This window comes from Hylobates moloch, unplaced genomic scaffold (genome assembly GCF_009828535.3).
Source record: "Hylobates moloch isolate HMO894 unplaced genomic scaffold, HMol_V3 SCAFFOLD_6, whole genome shotgun sequence".
Taxonomy (NCBI): Eukaryota; Metazoa; Chordata; class Mammalia; order Primates; family Hylobatidae; genus Hylobates; species Hylobates moloch.
The window spans coordinates 38,041,215-38,055,478 of NW_026652281.1; the positions used below are offsets into that span (position 1 = coordinate 38,041,215).

The following is a 14,264-nucleotide window of genomic DNA, read 5'->3' on the forward strand; positions in this document are numbered from 1 at the left end:
ATTTGTAAATATATTTTAAAACTGCAATTTGGTCTTAATGACAGGAAATAAATAACAAAAAGTAATTATAGCATGTAGAAAAACAGGATGATTTTCAAATGATGCAGTTTCTATATTTTTAATATTTCAGAAGCTTTAAATATGCTTTATGCATCTCTGGACCATGCTTCCTTTGATTATGATCATCTGCCTGCCTTATTTTTTGTTGCGGAATCGGTTTTATACAGACTCTGTTGTGATGCATCCCTCAAAAGATATTTATATTCAGTTGAAATAAAGCTAGCAAAGGTATGTTTTGAAAAACTTCTTAATGTTTTTAAATATTTCACATACTACATGTAACAACATGACATCTGTTTTAGGATCAAAACAGAACATTTAGTTTTGTTATAGAATATTCTTTTGTTTGGTAGTTTAATCTCTAATTATAAGTAGTACCTTATTATTGCTTAATATCTAAATGGAGAAAGTTTGAGAAAATATAATTTCACAAACTACATAAGAAAATAACATTTCATTAAAAAACAATATACTTAACTGTTTCTCTAAGTATATATAGAGTTTTTCTTTTCTATTTTAAGGACTTTTAAATGCCACCTCCTTTGCCATTTAAAAATGCTGACAAATAACCTTAAATAGCTGCCCAATTTGGGCGGCTTAGTTGTTCTTCTAATGTTCTATGTCACTTTAGATCTATAAAAATAAAAAATTCTTTTCAGGTAACTCATATTTTATAATGCCCTTGAGATCATATTGTTTCACTCTCGGTGATGATCATGGTTGACTGCTGTAAAATATATTATTAGTCCAACAAATGTAGTTTAACTAATGGTTTTACTGCAAAGAAAGAAAAGAAAGGCTAAAAGTATTTTTTAAGATGGTTTTATATATATATATATATATATACACACACACACATATATTCATATATATATGAATGAAACAAATTAAATTGATTATGCAGAAATGGTTTTTTAAATTAAATTTTGATTATAAATTGTTAGAAATCGAGCATAAGAGAACATTGATGAATCAGTCCATCAGTTGAACATTTTGGGGAGACAACCACATTTCAGTCATTGTAATCAAGCTTAGGTGCTCTCTGACACATTTGGTAGTAAAAGACTTGTGGAGACCAGGCAAAAGTAGATACAGAGAATACATAATAGAAATTAACCATGCAAAAAACAGCTTTGCATAGATGGAGGATTGAAGAAAATAGTCAAGGTATTACCAATAACTGTTTTGGGATGGTGAGATTATGATTTTTTTTCTTTTTCTGTATTTCCAAAACTGTCCACTAAAATATGTATTTATATTTATAATGAAAACAATGTATATATGTAAAAATAAAATATATAAAATTAAAATGTAAATATACATATTTATAATGAAAAAAGAAATGTAATAAAAATTTTAAAATGGAATAGAAAAACATGAGGCAAGTCTGGCTTTTATCTCCTTTCTTTCTCATCTCCTTCAGTCACCTTTCTCCATTTCTTGCCTTTTGTATTTCTGCTAGCAAGAAAAAAAAAGCTACAAAATATAGTTTTATGCATACAGCATATTGCTTATACTTTGCACATGCCCTGTTATCTGCAAAGCCAGATAATTTGTACCAGTTCTGATAGGAGCTGCAGACACTTAAACCTTACTTAACTATGTGCCTTACACAGTGATAAGTGCTTTAAATATATTAGACACATTAACTTATTTTACTCTCACAACTATCCTAAGAGGATTATTCTTGATTTCACATATTCCACATCTCACTGTGGCATAGAGAGTTTTAAGTGACTTGCCGAAAGTCTAAGTAGAGAGAGTTTTGAAATTCAATGTGGCTCCAGAGTGCAGTGAACTCTCAGCTATGATGCTACACATCTACCTTAGTTCTTAGATATACTAATTTTTACCTTATTTTTTCTTCTATTGATATGTAAATAACGTTTTAAATATTTACGAAGTACATGTTAGTGATTGTTACATGACTAGCATGTGTAATGATCAAGTCAGGATATTTAGGGTATCCATATCTTTGAGTATTTATTATTTCTATGTGTTTGCATCATTTCAAATCCTCTCTTCTAGTTACTTTGAAATATACAAAGCATGGTTGGTAAATATAGTCACCCTATTCTAGTATCAAACATTCTATCTAATGCTGTATTTGTACCCATTAACCAACTTCTCTTTATTTTCCCCTCCCATTTACCCAACCTCTTTAGTCTCTGGTATCTATAATATTATTCTGTTCTCTTTGTCCATGAGATCAAGTCTTTTAGCTTCCACATGTGAATGAGAACACTCACATGTGGAATTTCCTGCCTAGCTTATTTCATTTAACATAATGACTCCCAGTTCCATCCATATTGCTGCAAATGACATTTCATTATTTTATGGCCAAATTGTATTGCATTGTGTATTTACACCACAGTTGTCTTTATCTAATCACCCATTAATGGATACTTAGGTTAATTCCGTATCTTTACTATTGTTAAGAGTGCTTCAGTAAACACGAGAGTGCAGGTATTCCTATAATACACTGATTTTCTTTATCTTTCTAAAAGATAAATGCCCACTAGTGGAATTGCTGGATAATATGGTAGTTCTATTTTTAGTTTCTTAGAAACCTAAACACTGTTTTCCATAGTGGCTGTACTAATTTACATTTCCACCGATAGCATATGAGTTCTCTTTTCTCTGTATCTTCGCCATCATGTGTATTTTTTTTGTCTTTTTAATAATAGCCATTCTAACTGGAGTGAAATGATATATAATTGTGGTATATGGTCTTTATTATTTTGAGGCATGTTCCTTCTATACCTAGTTTGGAGACTTTTTATCATGAAGGGATGTTGAATTTTTTCAAATGCTTTTTCTGCATCTGAGATGATCATATGGTTTTTGTCCTTCATTCTGTTGTGATGTATCATGTTTATTGATTTGCATATGTTGAATCATTCTTGATTCCCTGGTATAAATCCAATTTGATCATGTTGTATTATCTTTTTGATGTGCTGTTGGATTCAGTTTGCTAGTATTTTGTTGAGGTTTTTTGAGTCTATGTGCATTAGGGATATTAGCCTATAGTTTTCTTTCTTTCTTGCACCTTTTCTGGTTTTGGTATTAGGGTAACGCTGGCCTTGGAAAATGTGTTAGGGAGAGTTCCCTCGCCTTTTACTTTTGGGAATAGTTTGAGGAGAGTTGGTATTAGTTTTTCCTTATCTATTTGGTAGAATTCAGCAGTGAACCCATCTAGTACTGGACTTTTCTTTTTTGAGGGAATCTTTTTGTTAATGATTCAATCTTGCTGCTCATTGGTATTGTCAGGTTCTGTATTTCTTCCTGAGTCAATCTTGGTAGGTTGTATGTTTTCAGGAATTTTTCTGTTTCCTCTAGTTTTCCAGTTTGTTAGTGTATAGTTGTTTACAATAGTCTCTGATGATCTTTTATACTTCTGTGGTATTAATTGTAATATCTACTTTTTCACTTTTGATTATGTTTGAGTGGGCCTTCTCTCTTCTTTCCTTGGTTAGTTTAACTAGCAGTTGATCAATTTTATCTTTAAAAAAATTTTTTCATTTTGTTGATCTTTTGTGTTACTTTTTTAGTCTCAATTTCATTTATTTCTTGTTTATTATTTATCACCTTCTACTAATTTTGAGTTTGGTTTGTCCTTGCTTTGCTAGTTCCTTGAAGTGCATCATTAGATTATTTGAAATCTTTCTGTTTTTTTGATGCAGGAATTTATTGCTATAAACACCCTTCTTAACACCGCTTTTGCTCTGTCCCTCAGGTTTTAGTATATTGTGCTTTCATTTTCATTTGTTCCAAAACGTTTTTTTTAATTTCCATTTTAACCTCTTCATCGACCCAGTGGTTGTTCAAAAACGTGTTAATTTCCATGTATTTTTATAGTTTTCAAAGTTCCTCTTGGTATTTATTTCCAGTTGTATTTCATTGTAGTCTGAGAAGATACTTGGTATGATTTTGATTTTAGAAATTTGTTGAGACTTATTTTTTGCCTAGCGTGTGATCTAACCTGGAGAATATCCCATGTGCTAATGAGAAGAATGTGCATCCTATTGTTGTGCTGGGAAAAATATTCTGTGAATATCTTTAATGTCCATTTGGTCTAAAGTCCAAGTTAAATACAATGTCTCTTTGTTGATATTCTATCTAAATAATATGTCTTATGCTAAGGGAGGAGTGTTGAAGTTCTCCACTATTAACGTATTGGAGTCTATATTTCTCTTTACATCTAGTAGTATTTGTTTTGTGAATCTGGGTGCTCCCTGTTGAGTGCATATATATTTAGAATTGTAATATCCTCTTCCTGGATTGATTCCTTTGTCATTATTTAATGTTCTTGCCTTTTTTTAAGGCCTTTTTTGACTTAAAGTCTGTTTTATCCAATAGAAGCATAGCTACTCCTACTTGCTTTTGATTTCAGTTTGTGTGGAGTATGTTTTTCCATTTCTTTACTCTCAGTCTGTGTCTTTACAGGTAAGTGCATTTCTTATAGGCAGCATATAGTTAGATTATGTTTGTAAAAAATGTATTAAGCCAGCCTATATCTTTTAATGAAGAATTTATTCTGTTTACATTTAGGTTATTATTGATATGTGAAGTTTTGTTCCTGTCATATTGTTAATTGTTTTCTGGTTTGTATCAGTCCATTTTCACACTGCTATAAAGAAACACCTGAGACTGGGCAATTTGTAAAGAAAAGAGGTTTAATTGACTCAGTTCTGCATGGCTGAGAGGCCTCAGGAAACTTAACAATCAAGGCAAAAGGTGAAGAAGAAGCAAGGGCCTTCTTTACAAGGCAGCAGGAAAGAGAGAGCAAAGGGTGAACTTCCAAAGACTTATAATACCATCAGATGTCATGAGAACTCACTCACTATCACCAGAAGAGCATGGGGGAACCACACCCATGATTCAGTCACCTCCCTCTCTCAACACGTGGCCCTCCCTTGACACATGGAGATTACAATTTTAGATGAAATTTGGGTAGGAACACCGAGCCAAACCATATCATGGTTGTTTTGTGTATTCTTGTCTTCTTTTTCTCTTGTTGTTTGTCCTTGTGGTTTGCTAATTTTCTGTTGTGGTACCATTTGAGTCTTTTCTTTTCCTCTTTTGTGTCTTTGCTTTACCCGTGAGTTTTATACTTTCGTATGTTTTCATGATAATAACTATCATCTTTCCTCTTCCAGGTTTAGGACTCCCTTGAACATTTTTTGTAAGGCTAGTCTATTGATGATGAATGTTCTTACCATTTGTTTGTCTGTAAAAGACTTTATTTCTTCTTCATGTGTGAAAGATAATTTTGCTGGATATAGTATCTTTGGTTCTTTCAAGTGTCAAGTTTTTTTTCTTGCAGCAATTTGAATATATCATTCCATTCTCTCTTGGCCTGTAGGTTTCTGCTGAGAAATCCACTTTTAGTCTGCTCAAGGCTGACTAGATGATTTTTCTTTCTGTTTCTTTTAGAATTTTCTCTTTATCTTTGACTTTAGACAGTTTGACTGTAATGTACCATGGAAAAGTATTTTGGGTTTCTGGGGTCTTCTCAATCTGGATGTCTAAATCTCTTGGTAGACTTGTGAAGATTTTAAGTTAAATTTTGTTAAATAAGTTTTTGAACCCTTTCATTCAATTTTCGCCTTTAGGGATACCAGTAATTCATGTAGTATTTGGTCACTTTATCATGTCACATGTATCACAGAGACTTTGTTTTTTCTTTTTCATTATTTTTTCTTTATTTTTCTCCGAGTTATATCAAAAGACATGTCTTCAGGTTCTGAGATTCTTTTGTGTTGTTGTTTTAGTTTATTGTTTAAACACTTGATTGTACTTTTTATTTAATTAAAGAAGTTCTTCAATTCCAGATTTTGTTTGGTTCTTTTGTATGATATGTATCTCTGATAAATTTCTCATTCATATCTTAAATTGTTTTTTTCTGACTTTTTGTATTATTTTTTGAAATTCTCTTGTATCTAACTGTGTTTCTTTAGTATCATAATTTTGATTTTTTTCCCTGTGATGTCACACATTTCTTTTTGATTGGGATATATTGCTGGGGAATTATTGTGTTCCTTTGGAAGTATCATCTTTTCCCTGTTTTTTCATGTTTCCTTACATTGGTAACTGTGTAAACTGTGTATCTCATGTAATATTCACTTATTCCAATTTTTTGAATTTGCTTTCACAGTGGAGGATTTTTTCCTGAAGATGTATCATAGTGTTGCTTAGTAGGGCCCTTTGTATTTGATTCTGAATGCATGCAGTAGAGCAGTCCCTATATAATTTCTTTGGCTGTAAACCGCATCAGTGGTATCTGTGATTTCCCAGTGGTTTAGAGTGTGGTTAAGAGTGGAGGCTATGGTGAAGTTTTGCTTGAGGACAGGGATTCCAGATGGGTTAGTCTTTGGTCCCCAGTGGTGGCAACAGTGGGATGAGTATGCCTGTTCTTGTACCCCAGTATACAAGATACTTGCTCTGGTATTAGCAGGACCACGTGGGCCAATTCTTGGGCCTCTAGGTAGTTTGCTTAGATCCTGGTACTGACAGTGGTGGACCAGGCAGGTGAGTGAGTTCTTGGTTCCCTAGGTAGGTGGCACAGTGTAGGTAGTGGCAATAGCAGTTGTGGGACAACCTTCTGGGTCCTGAGCAGTGCATGCTGATGTTGGAGATGGCTACAATGCAGTCTCCACCTACAGCCCCAGTCATGCAGCTCTCAAGCTTGCCTGTTCTCAGTTGTAGCAGCACTGTAGTGGTACATATAAAGGTAAGGAGCCCTGCCCTTTGCACATGAGCTTGATCATGGTAGTCATTCTACCCGTGGGAGTGTGGTCACTATCCAGGCCCAGACAAGGAACCATCCGGTTCACCTGCCCTGGCCTCCAGTGGCAGCAGCAGTGGCTGGGCCTGCAGAGGTATGCAGAGGGGGAGAGATAACCCCTATGCATGAGCCTGAACACAGAGGCCACTCCACCAGTGGAAGTGGGGTCACTGCCCTCAGCCCCAGATAGCTGACTCTCATTTGGGTTCCCAGTGGCAGCAACTGCTGCTGCAGTGTTGGGTTGGGCGTGTGAATGGAATCTCACTCTCTGCTTGCAAGCCTGAACACAGAATTTGTGCTACTGCTGAGGCAGGGTTTCTTCTCATAGCCCCAGACAGGAAGCTCTCAGGCTCTGGAAAGTGTGTGCCTTGGTTTCCTTTGTCCCAGGGACTGCCATGTTAATGTGCTGCACCATTAACATTACTTCTTTTCTGGGAAGTAATTAAAATTCTGGGAAGTAATTAAAACTACTTCTTTTCTGGGAAGTAATACTACTTGGGGGCCACAGTACTGGGGCCCTGTAGCACCTTTGTGTCCAGCAATGCTGTGCTACTGTAGGCTGCTGGGTAGACACTGGAGAATGTCAGTGGGGGCTCCTGGGATATGGAGATATGAAGGCTAGGTTTCTAAAGGGAGGATGCAGCCCCATGATGGCTGTACCCTCACAATGGTACCCTGCTGTAGTTGCTTAGGTCTCAGGGGTGTGAGTGAACCAGCATAAGTTCTGTGTCTGGTGCAATGTCCTTCAGGGGTCTCTAGCTCAGTGTCCATGTTAGTGTCAGAAAATATGTGGGTAGAGGAGCTCTGCCATGGTTCAGATTGCCGCAGTCCATGGTAGGGACATAGACCACTGAAGTTCTTACACACTTTCCCGCAATAGCAAGCCCCTATGTGTTCCCAGCTGATTTTGCTTCCCTTCTGTATTAGTTCATTCTCATGCTGCTATAAAGAAGTACCTGAGACTGGGTAATTTATGAAGAAAAGAGGTTTAATATTCTCACAGTTCCACAGGCTTAACAGGAAGCATGACTGGGAGGCCTCAGGGAGCTTATAATCATAGTGGAAAGTGAAGCAGAAGCAAGCACATCTTCACATGTTAGAGAAGGAGAGAGAGAGAGTGAAAGGGGAAGTGCCACACACTTTCATACAACCAGAACTCACTATCACAAGAAGTGCAAGGGAGAAGTCCACCTCCGTGATCCAGTCACCTCTCACTGGGCCCCTCCCTCGACATGTGAGATTATAGTTTGAGATGAGATTTGGGTGGGAACACAGAGCCAAACCAATCACCTTCTGTGTCTCAGGTATTTCCCATAACTTCTCTGTTGGACTCCAGTGTTCTCTCCTAGTTGTTCCATCTGAGGCATGATTATTGGTTCATAATTTTGGTTCTTCTTTCTGGAGAGAATGAGTATGCAGTGTCTCTAGTCAGCCATCTTCAACTGGAATCCCAAGATGTACTATTTTTAAAGCTTGTTCTTTATTTTTCTAGCTAACATAACTATCTGTTGGAAATAAGCATGCTCTATGTCTATAAGTACTTTGAACCCAGGCAAGAAACCATTTTAATTTTCCTCCTTGCCTTTGTAGGGTTTTCACTGCATATCTGAAAGACTATTGGAAACCTCCCTTTTGTTCTTTTCTTTTTGAAAGAATGCTTTATTAAAGGGTATTATCATAGATGCATCACCCGCTCTATATGCATTGTTTTGTTTCTCCTTTGGAGAAGTAACTCAGGGTTGAATAGATCCAGAAATATATGATCCCCGAATATTATTTTCTTTTATATTTTGTTTACATTCTTTCCTTTCTAGCTCTAAGCGTACAATATTCTTAATGATTGAATTCTGCTTACCGAAGTATAGAGAATAACATATAAGCAACAACAGTTTTATATGTATTAGATAGAAACATATATAGTGATTGTCAAGATTCTGTGCAAGAACCAAAAACATATAACTATTAAAATACAACACATGATAAATATTATCCAGCCTTCAATTTTACAGCCAGCTAAAAGGGTCAGAAAAAAAGAGAAGAGATGGAAATAGAAAGAGAGAAGAAGGAGGTAAAGGTCAAATGAAGGAAATGTGGGAGAGCTGAGAAAGAAACTGAAAAGCAGAAATTAAATGTAGGAGGCAAAACTTGAGTTGTCAAACAACAAAGAGAATATGTACACAAATAATACGTGAAGAACAATACATAGAAAGTCCAATATACAATATGGAAAGGTAGATTTGTCAATAAAAATTTGGCCTTCAAGAATATTAAGATGAAAGCTTTTAAAATCATTTTTCAAGTATAGCTATAACTAAAATAGTCTCTGGGTCAGGTGAAATCCATGACCAAATTGAGATATAAATACAGATGTTATTCATACTGACATGCTTGTCACGTATTTTCTATTTTGTCCCCTATTACATTTTTGAATATTATATTCCTTTCAGTATTTATCTCTAGTCCTTGAAAAATATTAAATTATCCTCCTTCTGATTAGTTATTCACTCATTGTCTATATGAGAGTAGTTTCCTTTAATTCTGTCATCTAGAGTATTTCAGTATTCTTTTAAATATTTTTTTCACATTTAACTTCGGTCTCTTAGAGAAACACAGTACTACAACAAAGTTGTTTATACGAAGAGACCCCTTGGGCATGCCTCATAAACATGTTATTTTTACATACTTCGTAAGTCTACAAATGGTGTATGTTTATACTTTATGAATACATTTATAAATATTAATGATGCATTCTCAGAATTTATTAGCAATGATAGAGGTTTGTAATAAAAAAAAATTTGGAAATCACTGCCATAGTAGAAAACTCATGGCTTTTGGAGCAATACATACATTCCTGGGTTCAAATTCCAGTAATGTTACTTATTTACTTTATAGTCTTGGATGACGCACTGAGATTTCATTAATCTTTTTAATTTTATTTTCTTTTTACATGTATATCATTACATGATACCCTGCATTGCTGTTAAGGGGATTTTGAGATACACACACACACACACACACACACACACACACACACACACACACACACTGGATAGTGACAGCTATTGCTGTTATTTGGGTCTTCTCCACAATTTAGCAACTTGTATTCCATTTATTTCTATAGTTAATGTGTTTTTTAGTAATTTTCTGTAAAATGTTGCAGATTGTATATTTTTGCAGACATTCCATTTTATGTAGTCTGTGTAAAACAAACTATATTTTTACTAATCTTACCGAAGTAAGATTTTGCATTGCTTATTTAATAATGACCCTGTGAGAGGTCTTTTTTCATGAGGTAATAGGGAGCTTAGCACAGCATGCTATGCAAAAGTAGGATAGTTCTCAACACTATCTAATGCAATGGTTCTCAAACTGTTTTGACTGAGACGCATAGAAAGAAATACCTTTTGCATTGCAATTCGTATAACATAATATACACTCATTTATATACTGAAACAAGGAATTGTACAATAAACTATGTTTTTTCTTCTCATTTTATTTAAAAATCTCCTCTCAATTGATTTCATGACTCACTTAAGGGGCATGACTTGTAATTTGAAAAACACTGTTCTAAAGGGCATAGAACAAAATAGCATTTAGTGTTGGTCATTATATGTAGTGTAGAGATGATTTATAAAAGTTTTTTGGCTGAACTAGCATTTCAATCTTGATATAAATGTTTTAATTTTATTTAAAAACCACATAATATTGAGTTTAAAATTGTTTTCTCAAAAGAAAATGTAATAATATAATGGTTGATTTTTCTTATGGTTTTTAAACATTTATTGATGCGACACAAAAATGCATTTTTCTTTTCTCTTTTGACAGATTGGCTATTTGGTCTTCTTACGACTTTTTATATTTTTCCTGCATGGTCATCTAGAAGGTTTTAAACAACATTTACTTAGGCTTCAACCATATTTATACGGTAGAATAGCTTTTATTTGTACACTTATAAATGTTTTATGTTATATTTTGAGAAGCTCAGACTGTCAGTATAAAGAACGTAAGCTGCATTTTATTTTTCATAAAAGATAATAGGTGCAGTGTTGAAGAGCACAGCTTCTGAGCCAGATTACATTTGTTCAGCTCACTGCCCCTCCAACCCCCATACTTTGTTATTTCTTTGTGGGGAGAACATTTAAAATCTGACTCTACTTTTTTTTCCAGCAATTTTGAAAAATGCAATACATATTATTAACTATAGTTATCACGTTGTGAAATAGATCACTAGACCTTACTCCTTCTGTCTAACTGAAGCTTTGCACCCTGATAACTCCCCCTTCCCCATCCATTCCCACAACCTACTCCCTGTTCCAGATGCTGGTAATCCTCATTCTGTATTCTGCTTTTCACTTTGCCACTTAAGTGTATGAGCTTTTTTGTGACTCGGTTTTCGTATTTGTAATAGTATCTACCTCCCTGAATTTCAGGAAAGTTAAATTCATATTCTAGTAAGGTTCTGAACTTGGTGATCCACTGAATCTAAGCTATATGTAACGAAGAGTGAGAAATTTAAGCGGGAGCTGAAGTTTTGCATATTGAGTAATAGAATTGAGATGATGTTCTGAACTAGGGAAAATCTGGAGAAATATTGGACATATTGAATTTGAAGGTCACTCAGATATATACACCCAGCAAGCAGTTGAAAACATAGGTTTGAAACTAGGGAAATAAGTGAAGCCTGCCTGGGATATAGAATTGACAGTCATCCATGTTAATGTGGCTGAGGTAGAGGGGCAGGGAGAAACTAATTCCAGGAATGAAATCTTGGGGAACATACATTTAATGGATTATTGGTGTAACAGGGCCCAGGAAAAGGGAAATAAGGGAGGTAAGAGGGAGTGATTATGTTTAAGGAGAGAAATTCAAGATCAACATTGTCATAGAAGTATTAAATAGTAGAAGGTCTGAAAAATGATGAGTTTCTACAATCAGAAAATCACTGCTGATCTTGGGAGCATACCCAGTGGAGAGGTGGAAGCAGAATTCAGATTGGAGATAAACAAACAGTGAGGGAAAATTTAAGCATAAGGCAAAAATTGTGAACTATTTCAAAAAAAGCTTAGCTATAAATATTTATGATGATATGTAAATATGTCAATAGTTTAGATGGATAAAACAAAGTCAAAATATTAGTATGTTGTAGGATAAGAGAAGGAGAGGCTCAAGATAAAGAAAGGGAATTATATTTGACGAAAAATGTCATGGAGGTGGGAACAGAAGGTAATAGCAGAAGTGTTAGGGAGACTAATCAATTAGTACCATTAGTGTAAGTCCTGATCAGATGTGGTTGTAGACAGATAGAATAGGAATTCTTGTCTAACATTTCACTTGTTTTTATATCTTCATTAAATTATAGAACCTCTTCTTAACTCCTCACAGTGTTCAGCATTGTGACTTACCAAATATTCAGATGATTATGGCAAATCAACTTTGAAAAATTATTTGAGTAAAAACCTCAAGTTCTCATATTAGCTTGTTATTGAGGATATACCCCCCTCCAAAAAAAATCTTTCTTTCATATACCGGAATAAAATCCCCAAATTGTGCCCTCTTACCAAATATAACAGAGCCTTAGCTTACAGCTCTACCTTTAACAATAGGCTGTTTTCTACCTGAAGCTATCAGCAGCTGCTACCTCTCCACATAGCTGTCCAGTAGAATGGTCATTATTAATTTTTCCATTATGTGGATGGACTAAAACCCAAAGTTTATCTAAAAGTTTATACAAAGAGCAGCACTGAGATGATTCTGTTAAATATAATGTGGTGTTATGTTAAATTACCTTATTGTTGTAAATAATAACATATTGTTTTTATTATTTACAACATATTGTTGTAAATAGTAACATCTTGAGAAGGAATAAAACTGGACAATGTTGGTCTAGAATCAATGACATTGATTTCTTTGTAGAATTACAATGTCAACGTATCCATTATGAATACAGCATCTATTATATCTTGATTTATTTTCATCTGGAAGTTTCCAAGCATTGTTGAACAGTAACTATATTTAATTGGGCATTCAATGATTATGAAATTGCTGTTCTGAATTATATAAACTCTTACATATAAATTATTTACCGTCTAGTATTCTATTACACCACCAGGGGGCATACATAACATTATAAATCTTAAATAGAACACTAGCAGTTTCTGCATCTAAGTACTGAATTTAATTATAGTTTAATAGCTAAAAGACAAATGAAACAATGCAAAATATTAATAAAATATTTCTCACCGATGATTTTTCTTACAATAGCACTTTCTTTCTCTGGAGCATCATATCAGAAGTATCCAAACATCTTTTCAAATGTGCAATTCATCCTGAAAGCCTCGGAAATTATAGGTAAAAGAGAACTCCGTTCCGAATCCATTTTTAGCCCTGTGGAAAATAATAAAAGATATGAGAACACAGATTCTGATATGGTGAGTAATCTGGGATGGTGGGTATATCCCGTTGCATGATGCATCAGATATCATTACTATGATTAAGTAGTGGTGCTTATCAATACAGTAGACATTGAAGAATGATGAGTTTAGCTGTGGAGGAGGGGTGAACAGCAAAGACACGAATTTCATGCAACCATATGCACAGTTCCTTGAGAGTAGTTAATAGGATGAGTAGTGAGGTATCAATATATAACACTACTACTTTAAATGGGGTAATGCCATAATGCCTTCTTCTTCATAAGTTCCATCACACGTACTTAATTAAAAATTAAAACTTAATTTAGACTGACTTGTAAGTTAACATTTTAAGATATTATATTTTTATTAAAGGGAAAGTGTGTAAAGGGCAAGTTATTTATGAAAGCAAGCATAGTATTTTTATGCTTTCATAATTCATATGAAATAACATTCAATGGCCAGGCATGTTGACTTACGCCTGTAATCCCAACATTTTGGGAGACCAAGGCAGGCGGATCACCTTAGGTCAGGAACTCGAGACCAGCCTGACCAACATGCAGAAACCCCGTCTCTACTAAAAATTAGCTGGATGTGGCGGCGCATGCCTGTAATCCCAGCTACTAGGGAGGCTGAGGAAGGAGAATCACTTGAACCGGGAGGCCGAGGTTGCGGTGACCTGAAATTGTGCCATTGCACTCCAGCCTGGGCAACAAGAGTGAAATTCCATCTCAAAAAATAAATAAATAAATAAAAATAAAATTAAAAATAAAAAAAAATTTAATATGCTATTAAAGTCAACTGAAAACTTTAAAAAATAGTTTAAATGGAGAAATGATGATAATCTTTATATTATGATAAATCTCCTAATTTCTAACTCAGATATTAGTAATCTTTAAAAAAGTCCTAATTATGTAATTCGTTGGTATTTAATAAACAGTAATTATGCAAAGACAAGTACAGTGAGCCATATAATTGTGCATGTACCTTATAGATTAATACACTTCAAA

General features: G+C 34.5%; 1 protein-coding gene across 11 annotated transcripts in view; it reads left to right on the plus strand.

The window, feature by feature from the left end:
• The window catches only part of TMEM232 (transmembrane protein 232), a 326,397-nt gene that overhangs the window by 102,589 nt on the left and 209,544 nt on the right, over nt 1-14,264 (plus strand). For 10 of the 11 annotated variants that reach the window (XM_058440629.1, XM_058440635.1, XM_058440630.1 and 7 more), the window contains 3 exons: nt 131-288; nt 10,673-10,772; nt 13,109-13,275. In XM_058440629.1, the coding sequence (XP_058296612.1) occupies nt 131-288; nt 10,673-10,772; nt 13,109-13,275 (425 nt within the window). The remainder of the gene's footprint in view (nt 1-130; nt 289-10,672; nt 10,773-13,108; nt 13,276-14,264) is intronic. The other variant, XM_058440638.1, reaches the window with a different exon arrangement.